The sequence below is a fragment of the Oncorhynchus keta genome, chromosome 11 (genome assembly GCF_023373465.1).
Source record: "Oncorhynchus keta strain PuntledgeMale-10-30-2019 chromosome 11, Oket_V2, whole genome shotgun sequence".
NCBI classification, from domain to species: domain Eukaryota; kingdom Metazoa; phylum Chordata; class Actinopteri; order Salmoniformes; family Salmonidae; genus Oncorhynchus; species Oncorhynchus keta.
In genome coordinates, this window is record NC_068431.1 from 37,187,220 (window position 1) to 37,209,357 (window position 22,138).

The 22,138-nt window shown below is 41.7% G+C and overlaps 1 protein-coding gene and 1 long non-coding RNA gene across 4 annotated transcripts; one reads left to right on the forward strand and one right to left on the reverse strand.

Annotated features, from left to right (window-relative positions):
• The first annotated feature begins 985 nt into the window (after positions 1 to 985).
• On the forward strand, positions 986 to 14,030 carry LOC118390170 (diacylglycerol O-acyltransferase 2-like). 3 transcript variants are annotated; one of them, XM_035780450.1, is made up of 8 exons: positions 986 to 1,013; positions 4,295 to 4,385; positions 4,761 to 4,868; positions 5,034 to 5,104; positions 5,226 to 5,430; positions 5,644 to 5,818; positions 11,197 to 11,381; positions 11,752 to 14,030. In XM_035780450.1, the coding sequence occupies exons 2-8, from the start codon at positions 4,304 to 4,306 to the stop codon at positions 11,904 to 11,906; spliced, it is 981 nt and encodes a 326-aa protein (XP_035636343.1). In that variant the 5' UTR covers positions 986 to 1,013; positions 4,295 to 4,303; the 3' UTR covers positions 11,907 to 14,030. The 3 variants fall into 3 exon arrangements, with proteins under 3 accessions (XP_035636343.1, XP_035636342.1, XP_035636341.1); XM_035780449.1 differs by having other exon boundaries at positions 1,013 to 1,037; XM_035780448.2 differs by lacking the exon at positions 986 to 1,013 and adding an exon at positions 3,270 to 3,889.
• Positions 14,031 to 14,560: 530 nt separating this feature from the next.
• LOC127906174 (uncharacterized) lies at positions 14,561 to 17,420 on the reverse strand. Its single transcript, XR_008060549.1, has 5 exons — positions 16,700 to 17,420; positions 16,200 to 16,255; positions 15,285 to 15,639; positions 15,024 to 15,228; positions 14,561 to 14,843 (listed from the first exon to the last, which is right to left on the reverse strand). It is a non-coding gene; the product is annotated as an uncharacterized LOC127906174 (long non-coding RNA).
• Positions 17,421 to 22,138: the final 4,718 nt, after the last annotated feature.

A 22,138-nucleotide genomic window follows, 5' to 3' on the forward strand; every position in this document is an offset into this window, starting at 1 on the left:
AGTTGTCACAGTCTGTCCTTTTGCGTTTTGAATCAGAGTCATGTTAGGATATATCAGTCATCCTGTTAGAGCTTTTGTGCCGAATCCACATCGGTGTTTCGGGTCAAATGCTTATGGTCATGTCGCAGCAGTGTGTAGGAGAAAGATTCCAAGATGTGAGAAGTGTGCAGGAGTGAATGGGACAGAGGATTATGTTGTTTCGGTGGAAAGAGTTGTCTGTGTCAACTGTAGGGCTGCCTATGTTGCTGGGGATCAGAAGTGTCTGGTGAAAGAGAGGCAGGTTGAGGTGGCCAGAGTCAGAGTAGTGCAGAAGGTGTGGTATGCTGAGGCAGTGAAGAAAGTGAAGGAGGATGGGTCAAGAGTGAGGAATCCGGAGAGGATCTCTGTGAGTAGTAGATCTGTGCAGCACAGAGGGATAAGCAAACGAGTGAAATATATATATTTATTTTATTTATTTATTTATTTCACCTGTATTTAACCAGGTAGGCCAGTTGAGAACAAGTTCTCATTTACAACTGCGACCTGGTCAAGATAGAGCAAGGCAGTGCGACAAAAAACAACACAGAGTTACACATGGAATAAACAAACGTACAGTCAATAACACAATAGAAAAGTCTATATACAGTATGCGCAAATGTAGTAAGATTAAGTAGGTAAGGCAATAAATACAGTGAGGGAAAAAAGTATTTGATCCCCTGCTGATTTTGTACGTTTGCCCACTGACAAAGAAATTATCAGTCTATAATTTTAATGGTAGGTTTATTTGAACAGTGAGAGACAGAATAACAACAAAAAAATCCAGAAAAACGCATGTCAAAAATGTTATAAATTGATTAGCATTTTAATGAGGGAAATAAGTATTTGACCCCCTCTCAATCAGAAAGATTTCTGGCTCCCAGGTGTCTTTTATACAGGTAACGAGCTGAGATTAGGAGAACACTCTTAAAGGGAGTGCTCCTAATCTCAGTTTGTTACTTGTATAAAAGACACCCGTCCACAGAAGCAATCAATCGGTGGGTACGGTGGGATTCTAAATGGTCGGTGATCTGTTTGTTAACAAGACTTTAGAAAGGCAGGGCAGGATGGATATTGGTCTGTAACAGTTTGGGTCTAGAGTGTCTCCCCCTTTGAAGAGGGGGATGACCGTGGCAGCTTTTCTAATCTTTAGAGATCTCAGACGATACGAAAGAGAGGTTGAACAGGCTAGTAATAGGGGTTGTAACAATTACGGCGGATAATTTTAGAAAGAGATGGTCCAGATTGTCTAGCCCAGCTGATCTGTAGGGGAACATATTTTGCAGCTCTTTCAGAGCATCAGCTATTTGGGTGAAGGAGAAATGGGTGAGGCTTGGGCAAATTGCTGTGGGGGGTGCAGTGCTGTTGACCGTGGTAGGGGTAGCCAGGTGGAAAACATGGCCAGCCTTAAAGAAATGCTTATTGAGATTCTCGATTATCGTAGATTATCGGTGGTGAGTGTTTCCTAGTCTCTGCAGTGGGAAGCTGGGAGGAGGTGTTCTTATTCTCCATGGACTTTACAGTGTCCCAGATCTTTATGGAATTAGTGCTACAGGATGCAAATTTCTGTTTGAAAAAGCTAGCCTTTGCTTTCCTAACTGCCTGTGTATATTGGTTCTTAACTTCCCTGAAAAGTTGCATATTGCAGGGGCTATTCAATGCTAATGCAGTATGCCACAGGATGTTTTTGTGCTGGTCAAGTGCAGTTAGGTCTGGAGTGAACCAAGGGCTATATCTGTTCTTAGGTCTACATTTTTTTGAACGGGGCATGTTTATTTAAGATGGTGAGGAAAGCATTTTAAAGAATAACCAGGCATCCTCTACTGATGGCATGAGGTCAATATCCTTCCAGGATACCCGGGGCAGGTAGATTAAAAAGGCATGCTCGCTGAAGTGTTTCAGGGAGCGTTTGACAGTGATGAGTGGTGGTCGTTTGACCGCTGACCCATTACGGATGCAGGCAATGAGGCAGTTATCGCTGAGATCCTGGTTGAAGACTGTAGAGGTGTATATAAAGGGCAGGTTGGTCAGGATGATATCTGAGGGTGCCCGTGTTTACGGATTTAGGGTTGGACCTGGTGGGTTCCATGATAATTTGTGTGAGATTGAGGGCATCTAGTTTAGCTTGTAGGACGGCCGGGGTGTTAAGCATATCCCAGGTTAGGTCACCTAACAGTACAAACTCTGAAGATAAATGGGGGGCAATTAATTCACATATGGTGTCCAGGGCACAGCTGGGGGTTGAGGGGGGTCTATAACAAGTGGCAACAGTGAGAGACTGATTTCTGGAAAGGTGGATTTTTAAAAGTAGAACCTCGAACTGTTTGTGCACAGACCTGGATAGCATGAAAGAACTCTGCAGCTAACTCTGCAGTAGATTGCAACTCCACTCCCTTTGGCAGTTCTATCTTGGTGGAAAATGTTGGGGATGGAAATATTGGAATTTTTGGTGGCCTTCCTAAGCCAGGATTCAGACACGGCTAGGACATCAGGGTTGGCAGAGTGTGCTAAAGCATTGAGTAAAACAAACTTAGGGAGGAGCCTTCTGATGTATGAAACCAAGGCTTTTGCGGTTACAGAAGTCAACAAAGGATAGCGCCTGGGGAATAGGAGTGGAACTAGGGGCTACAGGGCCTGGGTTAACCTATACATCACCAGTGGAACAGAGGAGGAGTCGGTTAAGGGTACGGCTAAAAGCTATAAGAACTGGTCGCCTAGTGTGTTGGGGACAGAGAATCAAAGGAGCAGATATATGCTTCGGTATGGTTGGCTTATCGTTCATAGCAATGGTAATCAACCGTATCGCTGAAATGGAACGTAAATCACAGAAAATATAGGTTGTGGTGGCAGCTGCAGAGACACAGTGTGTTGAGTGGTGGTGTTCTGTCCTCCCAGGTTGTTGGCATGGTGCAGATACGGTCAAAGTAGTGGAAAGGGGTGGGGTTAGTGTTAGTTGGGTGTTTTTTTTATTTGCCTTTGCCATTTTGTATCAAATTATAATGTAATTATACTATTGTCCAATTGGGGGCGGTAATGCAACATATTGAACGCCAACCGCAGTTAAACCACACAGAAGAAGAAGCCAGGCTGCTGTCTAATCGTTTGACCAAATACTTTTTATAGCTAAACCAAGATAGACCACAGCCCCTCGTTTCTATTGGGAACAAATTAGTCATAGTGGGCAGAACAAGTAAAGAGGTGGGCAGAACCAAGCACAAGCTGGCAGGTCCTATTGGCACGTTCTAACAGACCTCTGCATTTTTCCGTTTGGGAACGTTTGCTCTGTGAAGTGTGCGGGTGCAAAAACCCAATTCGCCTTTGCACTCCTTCTAAACAATGCAATTTTTTTTAAATCTTTGGGAAAAAGTCTAAAAAACGTTGGCTCTGTTCGTAACAGATTATAGTGTTTGGAAAAATTCTGCAGAATGTTGGACAAAATCAATGCAACGTCATCACTACCATATGTATTGAGTGGAAACGCCAAGCGGATGCTTCATATTTATACATCCAGTGAAATATCTGTCTCATTGTTCTATCTGCGTTTCGACTGTTGATCCGGAAACTCACTGAGGGACATACTCTTCCGCTCCGAGATTTGTTCTAGTAAATAGATGATATTGCGTTACTATTAAAGATAATAGTATTGTTAATATAGTAACTTGTTCTACTGTCAATGGTTCAACATATTAGACACACTAACAATAGCTCGTTAGTGTGTCAAAGTGTTGGGGGAGTGGAAGTGATCGTTATTTTCCATATATGCAACTTGAACTGTGATCGAAGTAGCCTACGTCCATGCAGGGTATAACGTTAGGTCTGCTAGGCTACTCCGGACAGTTGCTCTGTGAACAATTTAGGGGAAATGACAGGAAAGGTAACAGGAATCAAATCCTTTTCCTATTAAATGTAATTTAATCAGTTTGCCAAAATGCATTTGTTTGTCTAGATTGTCAAGTAAACTTTTTTGGTGGATTATCGATGTTACATTTAATACATTGCCCTGATCTTTTGATTGATATTCCGTAGGCTAGACATGTTGATATATTGATGCACAGACATTAGTGCTATCGCCAATGTTAAGGTCACAAGTAAAATTGAATTTAGATTAGTGATGTAGACAATACCACTGCATTTGATTTTATCATCTCAAGTCTCCAAGTGTAGTAGCCTAGCCTAAAGGCCTACACGTCCCCAAGACAATCTCATTTGAAACACACAAATTGCTGACAGAGATGGGAATGCCCGATCATATTGAACTATATCTCTTTTTGCTCTTTAGGTTGAAGGGATGAAGCAGAAAAAGACTAAATTGAAGGATTTCCTCGAGAATATCAGTGTGCTGCAATGGATACTGACCTTCCTCTTATTAGGTGAGACCCCATGTTTACATGTATCTGTGCTTGTACATTTGTGTGTGTGTGAGAGAGAAACATGCTTTTTAATTCAATGTTTTTAACCATTATTTAACTAGGCAAGTCAGTTAAGAACAACTTATTTACAATGACTGCCTACACCGACCTAACCCAGACAATGCTGCGCCAATTGTTCACCACCCTATGGGACTTCCAATCACAGCCGGATGTGATACAGCCTGGAATCAACCTGGGTCTGTAGTGACGTCTCTAGCACTTAGATGCAGTGCCTTGAGCCACTCGGGAGCCCTTATGCTGACTGGCATTGAGCAAAATGTATGTCATATTTTGCATCCCTCTCTGTGGACCCACTCACCATTCCCTATTCCTCAGGTCTGGCTTGTATTGGGTTGATGGTGTACCTTATGTTTACCTCTCTGTGGCCACTGCCTACTCTCTACTTCATATGGCAGTTGAAGGACTGGCACACACCTGAAAGAGGTACTGGCATACTGAATGTTGCCCTGAATTCCTCAATGTTGTGCATTTTTCAAGTGATACTAATCTCTTTTAATGTCTCTTAACTCTCAAGTAAACAGAAAAATGAATTCCTGAATGTGTTTAACTTAATTTGCTTGTGTGAAAGTTCTGCTCTGTCACCACCAGGGGGCAGGAGAACTGCATTTGTGAGAAACTGGAAAATGTGGAAACATGTAAGGGACTACTTCCCAATGAAGGTATGTTGATGATGACAAGCTTTGTAAATTGACCGGAATAATTGTTTTTGTTTTTTGTCTTAATCATTTTAAACACCATGCTTCTCTCTCCCAATCTATCTCTCTCCCTGCCTTTGTTCAGTTGGTGAAGACAGCGGAGTTGAATCCAAACAAGAACTACATCTTAGGGTGTCATCCTCATGGGGTCATGAGTATGGGAGCCTTTACCTCTTTCAGCACTGAGGCCTGTGGCTTTATGGACCTCTTCCCTGGGGTGCGCTCCTGCCTCTGCATACTAGGTGGCATCTTCAAGGTCCCCCTCTACAGGGAATATGCCATGGCCACAGGTATATATGGCTTCCAGGGAAGTTTAGCTCTCTGGAAGCTGTAGTAGTGGATATTGTAAGGAGATGTAAATGTTTTCTGTGAGGAAAAGGGATGTTGTGGTGTTGCCAATCAATCACCATGAATTCCCCCTTAATGTAACACAATATCCTTCTACTCTCCTCTGTTCAATAAATTACTCTGTCTGTCTCTCTGTCTGTTATTCCTCTCATCAGGTTGTTATCCAGTCAGCAAGCCCAGTCTAGAGCACCTTCTGTCTAAAAGTGGGAAAGGCAATGCAGTAGTGATTGTGATAGGGGGCGCTACTGAGTCTCTGCTGAGTCTGCCTGGGATCAATACTGTGTATATGAAGCAGAGGAAAGGCTTCGTCCGGGTGGCCCTGGAGTTTGGGTGAGTTATCTATCTTATCACTCACACTGATAAAGACTACTGCCAATCTAGTAAGGCCAACCTTACTTTGCTACCTGACACCTTTACAGTTTTTACTTTTTAATTACCGTTTATATTTTTGGATTTTCCCTCACTCAACTTTTTCATTAAACTTTTTCACTCCGGATGCTTTATCTGGACATGGTTCGTCAGGACCTCAACAGTTGAAGCTAAGTAGTAACCTTAACATGATGCCTTCTAATTGCAGTCGCTGTATTCATAATATACAGGAGAATGATCACCTTACGGCGAGGATAGCTATGCTACAAGTCAGCTTCAGACGCAAGGGTAATTTCAGTGTAGGAAAGGATGAAACTGCTTCTGTGCCACCAGTAAGTACAAATAGTAACGTTAGTATAAATCCCCTCGCACGGTCCCCGCAGCCGGACAACATTCTCATGGTTTCTGGAGGGAAATGCTGTAGGAGTGCTCAACCGGTGTCGCTCATTCAGCCGACAAACTTTCAACCGGTTTTCCCCATTAACCTTTTATAACTAGGGGGCAGTATTTTCATTTTTGTATAAAAAACGTTCCCGTTTTAAACTGGATATTTTGTCACGACAAGATGCTCGACTATGCATATAATTGACAGCTTTGGATAGAAAACACTCTGACGTTTCCAAAACTGCAAAGATATTGTCTGTGAGTGCAACAGAACTGATGTTACAGGCGAAACCCAGATAAAAATCCAACCAGGAAGTGCCCCATTTTTTTTGAAAGCCCTGCATGCCAATGACTCCTTATATGGCTGTGAATGAGCTACGAATTAGCTTAGGCTTTCTACGTATTCCCCAAGGTGTCTACAGCATTGTGACGTCTTTTTACGCATTTATATTGAAGAATAGCCATAAGGGACCACATTTAGCAAGTGGTCACATGACGGCTCCCGCAGAAAATCTTGCGTAAAGTACACAAGTAGCCATTTTCCAATCGCTTCTTATGAGAAACCAATTGTCCCGACAGCTATTCGATAAAATAGCCATGTGGAAAACACCTTGAGGATTGATTCTAAACAACGTTTGCCATGTTTCTGTCGCTATTATGGAGCTAATTTGGAAAAACGTTCGCGTTGTAGTGACTGCATTTTCCGGTCGATTTCTCAGCCAAACGTGAAGAACAAACGGACCTATTTCGCCTACAAAAATCTTTTTGGAAAAAAGGAACATTTGCTATCAACTGGGAGTCTCCTGAGTGAAAACATCCAAAGTTATTCAAAGGTAAATTATTTAATTTGATTGCTTTTCTTATTTTTGTGAAAATGTTGCCTGCTGGTAGCAGAGCCTAGCCATAGCATTATGCCATGATAAACTTACACAAATGCTTGTCTAGCATTGGCTGTAAAGCATATTTTGAAAATCTGAGATGACAGTGTGATTAACAAAAGGCTAAGCTGTGTCTCAATATATTTCATTTGTGATTTTCATGAATAGGAAGATTGTCTAGGAAGATTTATGTCCGCGGCGTTATGCTAATTAGTTTGAGGCTACATTACGCTCCCGCATGCGGGTTTGAGAGTCATGAGAAGTTTATGCAGCGAGTCAGAGTCAGAGGCGGAGCCTTCTCTTGTCTCTACTCCTCCCGTTACGGGGTCTGAGACGCCGACGCTTCCCACCATTAGCTCTGACAAATTGAAAACTCTAGTCAGTGGCGACTCCAGTACCCGCAGTATTAGACTTAAAACAAATCATCCAGCGATCATACACTGTTTACCAGGGGGCAGGGCTTCTGTCATTAAAGCTAATCTGAAGATTGTGCTGGCTAAAGCTAAAACTGGCGAGTATAGAGATTGTTATCCACGTCGGCACCAACAATGTTAGGATGAAACAGTCAGAGATCACCAAGCGCAACATAGCTTCAGCGTGTAAATCAGCTAGAAAGATGTGTCGGCATCGAGTAATTGTCTCTGGCCCCCCTCCCAGTCAGGGGGAGTGATGAGCTCTACAGCAGAGTCTCACAACTCAATCGCTTGTTGAAAACTGTTTTCTGCCCTCCCAAAAGATAGAAATGTAGATAATTGGCCCTCTTTCTGGGACTCACCCACAAACAGGACCAAGCCTGACCTGCTGAGGAGTGATGGACTCCATCCTAGCTGGAGGGGTGCTCTCATCTTATCTACCAACATAGACAGGGCTCTAACTCCTAGCTCCACAATGAAATAGGGTGCAGGCCAGGCAGCAGGTTGTTAGCCAGCCTGCCAGCTTAGTGGAGTCTGCCACTAGCACAGTCGGTGTAGTCAGCTCAGTTATCCCCATTGAGACTGTCTGTGCCTCGACCTTGGTTGGGCAAAACTGAACATGGCGGTGTTCGCCTTAGTAATCTCACTAGGATAAAGACCTCCATTCCTATTATTATTATTGAAAGAGATCGTGATACCTCACATCTCAAAATAGCTACTTAATGTTATATCCCTACTTCAAAGGCAATTATAGTCAATGAACTACAGTCATACTCTGTACCTAGTTTTGTCACACGGAATAAATGTTGTGGATCTTAATGTTTTTCCTCATAATCCTGGGCTATTGGACCACCATTTTATTACGTTTGCAATTGCAACAAATAATCTGCTCAGACCCCAACCAAGGAGCATCAAAGGTTGTGCTTTCAATTCACAGGCAACACAAAGATTCCTTGATGCCCTTCAAGATTCCCTCTGCCTACGCTAGGACGTCAGAGGACAAAAATCAGTTAACCGCCTAACTGAGGAACTTAATTTAACCTTGCGCAATACCCTAGATGCAGTTGCACCCCTAAAAACTAAAAACATTTCTCATAAGAAACTAGCTCCCTGGTATACAGAAAATACCTGCGCTCTGAAGCAAGCTTCCAGAAAATTGCAACGGAAATGACGCCACACCAAACTGGAAGTCTTCTGACTAGCTTGGAAAGACAGTACTGTGCAGTATTGAAGAGCCCTCACTGCTGCTCGATCATCCTATTTTTCTAACTTAATTGAGGAAAATAAGAACAATCCAAAATTTACTTTTTGATACTGTCGCAAAGATAACTAAAAGGCAGCATCCCCCAAATGAGGATGGCTTTCACTTCAGCAGTAATAAATTCATGAACTTCTTTGAGGAAAAGATCATGATTATTAGGAAGGAAATTACGGACTCCTCTTTAAATCTGCGTATTCCTTCAAAGCTCAGTTGTCCTGAGTCTGCACAACTCTGCCAGGACCTAGGATCAAGAGACACAAGTGTTTTAGTACTATATCAATGATGAAATGAAAATAATCATGGCCTCTAAACCTTCAAGCTGCATACTGGACCCTATTCCAACTAAACTACTGAAAGAGCTGCTTCCTGTGCTTGACCCTCCTACGTTGAACATAATAAATGGCTCTCTATCCACCGGATGTGTACCAAACTCACTAAAAGTGGCAGTAATAAAGCCTCTCCTGAAAAAGCCAAACCTTGACCCAGAAAATATAAACTTATCGGCCTATATCGAATCTTCCATTCCTCTCAAAAATGTTAGAAAAGGCTGTTGCGCAGCAACTCACTGCCTTCCTGAAGACAAACAATGTATACAAAATGCTTCAGTCTGGTTTTAGACCCCATCATAGCACTGAGACTGCACTTGTGAAGGTGGTAAATGACCTTTTTAATGGCATCAGACCGAGGCTCTGCATCTGTCCTCGTGCTCCTAGATCTTAGTGCTGCTTTTGATACCATCGATCACCACATTCTTTTGGAGAGATTGGTCTACACGGACAAGTTCTGGCCTGGTTTAGATCTTATCAGTTTGTCTTTGTGAATGGTTTCTCCTCTGACAAATCAACTGTATATTTCGGTGTTCCTCAAGGTTCTGTTGTAGGACCACTATTGTTTTCACTATATATTTTACATCTTGGATGTCATTCGAAAACATAACATTTAACTTTCACTGCTATGCGGATGACACACAGCTGTACATTTCAATGAAACATGGTGAAGCCCCAAAATTGCCCTCACTAGAAGCCTGTGTTTCAGACATAAGGAAGTGGATGGCTGCAAACATTCTACTTTTAAACTCGGACAAAACAGAGATGCTTGTTCTAGGTCCCAAGAAATAAAGATCTTCTGTTGAATCTGACAATTAATGTTAATGGTCGTACAGTCATCTCAAATAAAACTGTGAAGGACCTCTGCGTTACTCTGGACCCTGATCTCTCTTTTGATGAACATATCAAGACTGTTTCAAGGACAGCTCTTTTTCCATCTATGTAACATTGCAAAAATCAAACTTTCTGTCAAAATGATGCAGAAAAATTAATCCATGCTTTTGTTACTTCTAGGTTTGACTACTGCAATGCTCTACTTTCCGGCTACCCGGATAAAGCACTAAATAAACTTCAGCTGCTAGAATCCTGACTAGAATCCAAAAAATGTATCATATTACTCCAGTGCTAGCCTCCCTTCACTGGCTTCCTGTCAAGGCAAGGGCTGATTTCAAGGTTTTACTGATAACCTACAAAGCATTACATGGGCTTGCTCCTACCTATCTGATTTGGTCCTGCCGTACATACCTACACGTACGTTACGGTCACAAGACTCAGGCCTCCTAATTGTCCCTAGAATTTGTAAGCAAACAGCTGGAGGCAGGGCTTTCTCCTATAGAGCTCAATTTTTATGGAATGGTCTGCCTACCCATGTGAGAGACGCAAACTCGGTCTCAACCTTTAAGTCTTTACTGAAGACTCATCTCTTCAGTGGGTTATATGATTGGGTTTTTAGCCCTTGGACTATGCCTCAGGACTACCTGGCATGATGACTCCTTGCTGTCCCCAGTCCACCTGGCCATGCTGCTGCTCCAGTTTCAACTGTTCTGCCTGCGGCTATGGAATCCTGACCTGTTCACCGGACGTGCTACCTGTCCCAGACCTATTATTTGACCATGCTGGTCATTTATGAACATCTTGGCCATGTTCTGTTATAATCTCCACCCGGGCACAGCCAGAATAGGACTGGCCACCCCTCATAGCCTGGTTCCTCCCTAGGTTTTGGCCTTTCTAGGGAGTTTTCCTAGCCAACGTGCTTCAACACCTGCATTGCTTGCAGTTTGGGGTTTTAGGTTGGGTTTCTGTACAGCACTTTGAGATATCAGCTGATATACGAAGGGCTATATAAATAAATTTGATTTGATTTATGGATGAACCAGTAGTGAGATGCCACGAATGCACAAGAAAGCAGTGTTGTAGTTTATAAAAAAAAAATACAACCATACATCACATAGCTACAACATTGATCCACTGAACTGACTGGCTAACTGCTTTTGGCTGTGTTTTAAGAATTACTTTTTTTGTACATTTATTAGATAACAACCCAGTGGGTCAGTTCTCATCTCTCGTTGTTCCTCAGGGCTGACCTGGTGCCTGTCTACTCGTATGGGGAGAACAATATCTTCCGCCAGGTGATCTTCACAGAGGACAGTGTGGGCTGGAGGTTGCAGCAACTCTTTAAGAAGCTCATGGGCTTTGCCCCCTGTCTGTTCGTGGGTGAATGCTGGTTCTGGATGCCTTACCACTGCCCTGTTACCACTGTCGGTCAGTGACTATGTCAATGAAATGCCTTGCTTAATTTACTGATTAACTTATCATTTTGAAAATGCACAGCTTTGTCTTTATGATATACAATCACTTCCAGAGTCGCCATCGGTTACTCAGGTATAGATTTTTTTTCTGTTATACAGTAGTTTGCAAAAGTAGTGGCTTCAAGTGTTTTAGTAACTTTTAGTGAGTTTTAAAGTCACTTTAGTAATTCACTAGATTAGAAAACCGCTTTGAGTGACTCTGATTATAGAACGCAGCTTGTGTAGCTTTGAACAAATGCTCTCTCTTTGTGATACGGTATGCACAGCAACATAGTGTTAAGTATCTCACTCTGCTCCACCCATTTTTGTGTATTCCTCTCCAGTGGGTAGTCCTATCCCAGTGCCAAAGCGGCCTTCCCCCACTCAGGAGGAAGTGGATCACTACCATGGCCTCTACATGGAGGCCCTGGCCAAGCTCTTCCATGGACACAAGGCCAGCTGTGGACTCTCAGACAGCCACGAGCTGCGCATCATATAGGCCAATCATTTAGACTGCTCCCACAAGGACTATGTGAATGACGAGAGTTGTCATGGTGTCTTCCTGTCAGATACTGTAGCCAACCTCCACAGTGAGACTACTTGAATGAACATATTCCAACTCAGGATCCAGCGACGTCTCAATCATTGATCCCTGGATCCACTAAGCTGCCTGGCTAATAACTTTGGACTGTATTTACTGTAAGGGAACAGTGCATGTGCTTTAATGTACCAATAATTTAACCACTTTGGTAAGGGTTTTTTCAGTTGTTCAGGTACACAACATTTTTTTTTTCTTGAGGCAAGCCGAGGGTGTAAGCCCTTCGTCGGTAGTCAACAGTAGGATTCTTCATTAAAGTCTTTGTTGTCATTCAGCAAGAGGCGACTAATTTTCATGCACATTTTTTCACTGAGAAATACTGCACCAAACATGTCAAATGCGTGACTAAGATCTCCTCTGAAAAAACGTCAAAATTAATGACAGATTTCTTGAGTCATCTTAGATGAATTCTGACTATTTTGAGAAAGTGTATACTGGCTAGGACTTTGGCTAGCCAACCAGCTGAACTGAAGCATACTGACACTTTCCACTCATCCAACATCCCACATCTCAATGTTATTACCCCCAAAAGCTGTTAAGTACAACACACACACACCACAACTCAACAACTTTTGGGGGTAATAATATTGATTTATACTGGCAAGATGCACAGTGCAACAGGTAGATATTGTATTTTTAGTAGTTGTAATGTGTTAAATATCCCTCCTATCCATCACAGACCATCGGTGATGGTACAGGTTGCCATGGAGATGTATGAATGAGTGGAATGCCCTGCAGGAGTTGAGGTGGAGTTTAACCTCCATAAACCTGACAGCATGGTGCCCTCTAAAGGCCTCATTATGCTTCAGTTTGGGTGGCACCTAGCCGAACGAGTGTGCTCGCATACTCTATTGTTTGAAAAATGAGGGGGAAAAAGTGGCATATGAGACGCTGTAGCCAATATATACTTTCTCAAAATAGTTAGAATTCATCTAAGATAACTGAAAAATTCTGTCATTAATGTTGATGTTTTTGCCAGAGGGATCTTAGTAACACAATTGTACATCTGAAAAAGAATGCACCAAACATCTTAGTTAATGAGAAAATGTGCATGAAAATGAGTCTCTCATTAAATGACACAGACATTATTAAAGAATCCCTACTGTTGACCAATCACCGACGAAGGGGCGTAGACTTCAGCTCCGAACTTCGGCTCGCCTCCAGAAAAACATTTGTGTTCCCGAACAGCAGAAAAAAACTTCCACCGAAGTCCATAACGAACAAAAACGTCACAATGTTGTCTTAATTAATGCACAAACTCTACTTTAAGATACACTCCATTTCATAACAAACAGAGATTGATTGTGATTTAGGATTTATAAGGAAATACTGTGCATACACTTCTACATGAATGTGGATGCAACCATGATTACAGGTAGTCCTGAATGAATCGTGAATAATGAGGGAGAAAGTTAGAGACATAAATATCAGACACCTGTGAAAGGAGGGAGAGAGGGAGTCATTGCTAAATTATGAGTGGAACTCACAAGTTCTACCCATAACAACACTAACAACATTCACTAACAACATTCAACCAAAAGAGAAGAGACCAGGTACACCCTCTGCAGTGTCAGTGGTGTACCTGGTTTCATGTTGCGTGCCCAGGCAGCGGACACAGCAGTAGCGCGCCCCACAGGAATTGCAGGTGTAGGGAAACCGGAAGCCACACATGGCACAAAAGTGACGCTGGGACAGTTTGGAGGGGCTCGGCACAGGCAGTCGGGTCCCTCATTCCGACTCAGTTCCTATAGCGAGCAGCTGGAGATGAAAGGAAACAAGGATTGTGAAGAGAAGGAGCAAATGATTAAAGAGAGGGGAGGAACGCAGGGCCAGATTTATGGACCTCACCTCTTCTTCCAGTAGAGCCAGGAATTTTTTCTGAAATCTCAATTTGAAATAATCTCCTCGTGTCTTCTTCTTGCCTGAGGACATAAGTGGAGTGAGCCAGGAATGGACAGATCAGTGATTGCAAAACTTGTGTATTAGGTATCTCTGATCTGATTATGTTTGCTTTAGACTCATGGCTGTCCTCAAACTGGGGGAGCGTCTTGGTCAGCTGGTTTAGGCTGGAATGAGGATTATCAATTGTACTTTTCGAAGTGTCTTTAGCTGTCTGGTTAAAAGCCAATTTATGCTTCATCCGAAAATGTGGTCGGAGGCTTCGTATGGAGGTTGTGACGCCATTGTGGAGCCTCCGGAAGCATGCAGAGGCCAAATCAAGCTCCATGCACCTCTCAAATGTTGTAACAATGCAGCGGGCTCTGTATAGCTCCGCATTGATGTGATTGGTTGAAGCATGTTGTCTTCTTTTGACTCTATACTCCAAAAGTATGGTTTTGAAATCAACTTTAATTATCTTCATCCATATTGGGTGAACCGTATAGAAATTACAGCACTTTTGGAACATAGTCCCCCCATTTTAGGGGAGCAAAAGTATTGGGACAAATTCACTTATCGGTATGTGTATTAAAGTAGTAAGAAGTTAGGTATTTGGTCCCATGGGAGAGGTTGGAACCCCAAGGGGTTATATGAAAACGTCACATCAAAATAAACAATATACAATACATAAGTACAAAAATAAAAAAGGTTTGTTAAAACAGATAAAAAAACTTACTAATTATAAATGTATAAATTAATTGTAATCATGAAAAAAAAATGGTTTTGTTTATTTGGGTGTGTACATGTGAGTGTATTGACACTATATGGAGAAGATTACAGAGTAGTTTGGTTCATCAGGCTGACCCCAAGTCTTTGCTTGAAGTTATTGCGGGATGATGATGTTTTGGCAATGTGAAGATAAGAATTCCAGGGTATGGTACCTCCATGTCTGACAGTGACCTGGCAATGTGAAGATAAGAATTCCAGGGTATGGTACCTCCATGTCTGACAGTGACGTGGCAATGTGAAGATATGTCTGACAGTGACCTGGCAATGTGAAGATAAGAATTCCAGGGTATGGTACCTCCATGTCTGACAGCGACGTGGCAATGTGAAGATAAGAATGGGTCTGACAGTGACCTGGCAATGTGAAGATAAGAATTCCAGGGTATGGTACCTCCATGTCTGACAGCGACGTGGCAATGTGAAGATAAGAATTCCAGGGTATGGTACCTCCATGTCTGACAGTGACCTGGCAATGTGAAGATAAGAATTCCAGGGTATGGTACCTCCATGTCTGACAGCGACGTGGCAATGTGAAGATAAGAATTCCAGGGTATGGTACCTCCATGTCTGACAGTGACCTGGCAATGGGAAGATAAGAATTCCAGGGTATGGTACCTCCATGTCTGACAGCGACGTGGCAATGTGAAGATAAGAATTCCAGGGTATGGTACCTCCATGTCTGACAGTGACCTGGCAATGTGAAGATAAGAATTCCAGGGTATGGTACCTCTATGTCTGACAGCGACGTGGCAATGTGACGATAAGAATTCCAGGGTATGGTACCTCCATGTCTGACAGTGACCTGGCAATGTGAAGATAAGAATTCCAGGGTATGGTACCTCCATGTCTGACAGCGACGTGGCAATGTGAAGATAAGAATTTCAGGGTATGGTACCTCTATGTCTGACAGCGACGTGGCAATGTGACGATAAGAATTCCAGGGTATGGTACCTCCATGTCTGACAGCGACCTGGCAATGTGAAAATAAGAATTCCAGGGTATGGTACCTCCATGTCTGACAGTGACCTGGCAATGTGAAGATAAGAATTCCAGGGTATGGTACCTCCATGTCTGACAGCGACCTGGCAATGTGAAGATAAGAATTCCAGGGTATGGTACCTCCATGTCTGACAGCGACGTGGCAATGTGAAGATAAGAATTTCAGGGTATGGTACCTCCATTTCTGACAGTGACCTGGCAATGTGACGATAAGAATTCCAGGGTATGGTACCTCCATGTCTGACAGTGACCTGGCAATGTGACGATAAGAATTTCAGGGTATGGTACCTCTATGTCTGACAGCGACGTGGCAATGTGACGATAAGAATTCCAGGGTATGGTACCTCCATGTCTGACAGCGACCTGGCAATGTGAAGATAAGAATTCCAGGGTATGGTACCTCCATGTCTGACAGTGACCTGGCAATGTGAAGATAAGTATTCCAGGGTATGGTACCTCCATGTCTGACAGCGACGTGGCAATGTGAAGATAAGAATTTCAGGGTATGGTACCTCCATTTCTGACAGTGACCTGGCAATGTGAAGATAAGAATTCCAGGGTATGGTACCTCCATGTCTGACAGTGACCTGGCAATGTGACGATAAGAATTCCAGGGTATGGTACCTCCATGTCTGACAGCGACCTGGCAATGTGACGATAAGAATTCCAGGGTATGGTACCTCCATGTCTGACTGACCTGGCAATGTGACGATAAGAATTTCAGGGTATGGTACCTCCATGTCTGACAGCGACCTGGCAATGTGACGATAAGAATTCCAGGGTATGGTACCTCCATGTCTGACTGACCTGGCAATGTGACGATAAGAATTCCAGGGTATGGTACCTCTATGTCTGACAGCGACCTGGCAATGTGAAGATAAGAATTCCAGGGTATGGTACCTCTATGTCTGACAGCGACCTGGCAATGTGACGATAAGAATTCCAGGGTATGGTACCTCTATGTCTGACAGCGACGTGGCAATGTGAAGATAAGAATTCCAGGGTATGGTACCTCTATGTCTGACAGCGACCTGGCAATGTGAGGTCTTGTGTTATTTCGGTGGATTTCAGAATTAACCTGGAAGAGTCCATTGAAGGGTTTAAGTAAACTGTCTGGGCTGTATAAATATTTGTAGATAGAAGTGCATAATTGGCGTACATTAATGTCATAAATAGACAACATATTGAACTTCTTAAACAGAGTTGCAGATGGTGCCAGGTAATTACAGGTGGCCAGTCTTGAAAATGTATTTTAAATTGTACTGGAATTTTTTTTAATGTTTGTGCTTTTCTAATGACTGTTTTCTGTGTTCATGCATGTGTGACTGACTGAACAAATCCTCACTGTCAGTAGCTGCATTTTGACAGTACGTCCAGACCTTTGTTTTGAGAATGAAAGATATCTGTTTCAAAATCTCAGCTTAGAGAGAAGATACCTTGTGAGGTATTGGTCTGTCACATGTTATGAGCCAGTATTGGTCAGTCACATGAATGAAACAAAATGGTAATGATGAATTAATTATGCTAAATCATGGAAATATAACTTGTCTGTGTATATCCCTATTTAAGACAACTGCTGGAACTGCCCCTGCAGAGCTCTTGATTGACAGGTGTACTATAGGGCATTGAGTTGGTTGGAACCTCTCCAGCGTGCTGATAATAAAGGATGATTCATTGATTGACAGGTGTACTATAGGGCATTGAGATGGTTGGAACCTCTCCAGTGTGCTGATAATAAAGGATGATTCATTGATTGACTTTGAGAGTCTCTGGTGGTAATTTCCACAACATGGTAATGAATTTCCACGACAATTTGGCGTCACAAACTACATAATTGATTCTGCCTGCAGAGTTTTCCCAGTGGGGGTCTGCGAGGAAAACCGGTGGCCCATTTTATGAAGCGTGAGGGAAATTCCCATCTGACCGAAAGAGGACAAGAACCCGCCCAGATCAGACTCTTACTGTGAGCTGCGCAGGAGGAGACACATCATCTGCAAACAATTGAGGGATGGCAACTGATTTCAGTAAGTCAATTTAAAGGAATTTGTATAAAAATTATATTTAACATATAAATAAACAGAGATGTAGAAGGATGGTACCACTAACCTACAAAATAACACTAGATGTTTTTGAATACCAGGTGTTATTTACATGTATGGGAAGTGGCAAGACTATAGAACCTATAGAGACCATAGCGATCTATTACTATATCAACTATTGACACAATAGGACTGTAGATGCTGAGGCACTATAGATGCTGAGGCACTAAAGATGCTGTAGGGAACATAGATGCTATAGCTATAGGGACTATGGATACTCAGGGACTATAGATGCTCAGGGACCATGGATACTGTAGAGACGATGGCGACTGTAGAGACTATAGAGGAACTGCAGAAGATACATATGATGTGGAAGAAGGCTAGACCTAGTCTTAGAGAGAAGACTAGAGCGAGGGCAAGTAACAGTAGCACGCTCTACTGACAGCTGTCTGTCGGCATTTATAAGAGAAATGTGCACGTGGTCTGCAGCCACTGGTAGAGAATAGCATAAGGTGCACTCTGTGCTATTTTATATGTACAGTGAAGATATGATGCATTGGAGATAACGGCAGAGAATCGTTGAAGATGCTCATGGGGTAATAAGGGAGATTACAGAGTGTGTTTGGGAATTGTAATAAGTGAATGTGGATGTGAAAGTTGTGTATGGTTGTGTTAGTGAGGAAAATACGTGTTAAGCTGATTAAAATTTGGATAATAAGCTGATTGATTGAAATTTGGATGTTAAGCTGATTGAAATGTGGATAAAAAGCTGACTGAACAGAGTGAATGAGGGCTGTCAGGGGACTAGCTCCAGTGGGAAAGAGGATTACTGATTCTGTGTGAGCTGAGTTTTCAGATCTATAACATTATCATGGGGTTCTGTCCACCACTGCCCATCGATCTACAGGTTGTGAGCACAGACAGGAGAATACCTATAACGTTATAAAGGGATTCTGTATGGAGATATGAAAGGAGAATATACTGAATATATTTCTGGACACCTAACCATGGCCCGGGACTGGAAGATGCTTGTCGATATTGGCCAGCAACTCATTTTTTCCACCTGAGATTGCTTCTACCAACCTTAGGCCAGACATGGTACTCTGGTCCCCTTCACGAAAGGCTGTGTACATCATAGAGCTCACAGTCCCGTGGGAAAACTCTGTTGAAGAGGCCTACGAGCGTAAGAAACTGCGTTACACAGAGTTGGCAGCAGACGCAACTCAGCGTGACTGGAATGCAAAAGTCTGGCCAGTTGAAGTGGGATGCAGAGGATTCGTGGCTTCTTCCACCATCAGGTTGCTGAAAGAACTTGGAATCCATGGACAGGCTCTGCGGCAGACCGTCAGAGCAGTTTCTCAAGCAGCTGAAAGAGGCAGCCAGTGGATCTGGATCAAACGGAAGGACCCTTGCTGGGCTATAACTTCATGACCCCCCACCTGAGAACCCAATTCAGATCCCTCCAACTTGAGGAGGGCATATGAGGTATGCGGTCAGCTGTAGGGCTGGCTCAGGGAAGAGGACGCCCCTGCCTTGCATAGTCCCGTGGGACATCTTAATTGGGCATGGGACACAAGTCTTGATCACCCTTTAGCTGGCCACCTTTGATGAGGGTGTTTAGTGATTAAAGGCCGCTAATTTGAAGGCACACTACTGAGGATGTGTCCCAAAATTGACATCTTAACCCAGTCTAAGAAATAAACCTCCCATGCCACTCTGTCAACATCACGGCAAATCTCATGTGAGTGCATTCCATCTATTGGCACAATGGACAGTTTTTAACATCTCGTCCCGGGTTTTATGATTCTGAATATGCTGTTAAATAGAACACTACTGTAGAGGAGGAATTTGTGATGTACTAATGGGTTACTAGAGATAAAGTAACATAATATTTGTATAATGGGTTACTAGAGATAAAGTAACATAATATTTGTATAATGGGTTACTAGAGATAAAGTAACATAATATTTGTATAATGGGTTACTAGAGATAAAGTAACATAATATTTGTATAATGGGTTACTAGAGATAAAGTAACATAATATTTGTATAATGGGTTACTAGAGATAAAGTAACATAATATTTGCATAATGGGTTACTAGAGATAAAGTAACATAATATTTGTATAATGGGTTACTAGAGATAAAGTAACATAATATTTGTATAATGGGTTACTAGAGATAAAGTAACATTTGTAATATTTGTATAATGGGTTACTAGAGATAAAGTAACATAATATTTGTATAATGGGTTACTAGAGATAAAGTAACATAATATTTGTATAATGGGTTACTAGAGATAAAGTAACATAATATTTGTATAATGGGTTACTAGAGATAAAGTAACATAATATTTGTATAATGGGTTACTAGAGATAAAGTAACATAATATTTGTATAATGGGTTACTAGAGATAAAGTAACATAATATTTGTATAATGGGTTACTAGAGATAAAGTAACATAATATTTGTATAATGGGTTACTACATAATATTTGTATAATGATAAGATAAAGTAACATAATATTTGTATAATGGGTTACTATAAAAGTATTTGTATAATGGGTTACTAGAGATAAAGTAACATAATATTTGTATAATGGGTTACTAGAGATAAAGTAACATAATATTTGTATAATGGGTTACTAGAGATATAACTATAATATTTTTGTATAATGGGTTACTAGAGATAAAGTAACATAATATTTGTATAATGGGTTACTAGAGATAAAGTAACATAATATTTGTATAATGGGTTACTAGAGATAAAGTAACATAATATTTGTATAATGGGTTACTAGAGATAAAGTAACATAATATTTGTATAATGGGTTACTAGAGATAAAGTAACATAATATTTGTATAATGGGTTACTAGAGATAAAGTAACATAATATTTGTATAATGGGTTACTAGAGATCTGATGAAGTAGCAATATAAATAATAATAATAATATACAACTTGCACACCCTCACGTAGACGTACGTAAGTGGTGTAAAAAGTATTCTGTTAAGAGTGGTCCCTTTATGGATCATATAATAAAGTTGAGGTTAAAGCATTGTACGGGACTTGACTTACCCCTAACCAATAAAACTATACACGCTTATGAGATTTCCTCCACCCTGGTAATACATTTTGAAATAAGCCCCTGTTAAATAGAAAATAGAATCAATGATTTTCTGTATGTTAGGTAGAGACTTATTATGGACAGAGCATGCCATCTACAGGGGACTGATAGATAGTGCAACCCAGTTATTACATGTTGATGCCTCCAAAGCATTACATATGCATCTTAAAATAATAAACATTTAATAAATATTGAAGGAGAAAGTGAATATCCAACAGAAATGTCAAATAAATATAGAGGATATTTTGAAGGGATACTAAGATGAAAACAATGCCTTCCAATATGGAGTAAGTTATCATGTTTGTTTTGTTTTAAACCTTTCGATAGGGGGAAAAGCAGAATGTTGTTTGAGAGTGATCCGTGTGTTTAAGCAGTAGGGATTGATGTCCGGATGATCTCTGCATGTGTGGTTCCCACCATGAATCGTGGAGGAGGAGGTGTGACGGTGCTTTGCTGGTGACACTGTGTAGATTTATTTAGAATTTAAGCCACACTTAACCAGGATGGCTACAACAGCATTCTGCAGCGATACGCCATCCCATCTGGTTTGTGCTTAGTGGGACTATCATTTGTTTTCCAACAGGACAATGACCCAAAACACACCTCCAGGCTGTGTAAGGGCTATTTGACCAAGAAGAAGAGTGATGGAGTGCTGCATCAGATCACCTGGCCTCCACAATCACCCGACCTCAACCCAATTGAGATGTTTGGGATGAGTTGGACCACAGAGTGAAGGAAAGGCCGCTAACAAGTGTTCAGCATGTGTGGCAACTTCTTCAAGACTGTTGGAAAAGCATTCGTCATGAAGCTGGTTGAGAAAATTCCAAGACTGTGCAAAGTTGTCATCAAGGCAAAGGGAGGCAACTTTGAAGAACCTCAAATAAAAAATATTTTGTTTTTTGGTTACTACATGATTCCATATATGTTATTTCATAGTTTTGATGTCTTCGCTATTATTCTACAATGTAGAAAATAGTAAAAATAAAGAACAACCCTTGAATGAGTAACTGTGTCCAAACTTTTGACTGGTACTGTACGTTAGAAGCTCAGTAATCAATGAAGACACTGATTTCATCAGAGTCACCAATCTCACCTTGACCTGCTGCTGATATCTTGAAGTTACCAAGTACCTCCATCACCTCCATTATTACATCAGAAGGATCAAACTGAAGCAGAGAAGGGAAATGTCCCTTCATGTAATCCAAGGTATTTACATCAGTTTTCTCTATTTTCTTTGACATAGAGGAACCCATTCACAAAAAAAGTTATTAAATTCACATGAAATAACATGAAATAAATGTATTGGTC

Excerpts from the sequence above, each read along its gene's own strand:
- LOC118390170 (XM_035780448.2), top strand. Across the intron at positions 5,431-5,643 it reads GGAATATGCCATGGCCACAG|GTTGTTATCCAGTCAGCAAG; the intron begins GTATATATGGCT and ends TCCTCTCATCAG. Across the intron at positions 5,819-11,196 it reads CGGGTGGCCCTGGAGTTTGG|GGCTGACCTGGTGCCTGTCT; the intron begins GTGAGTTATCTA and ends GTTGTTCCTCAG.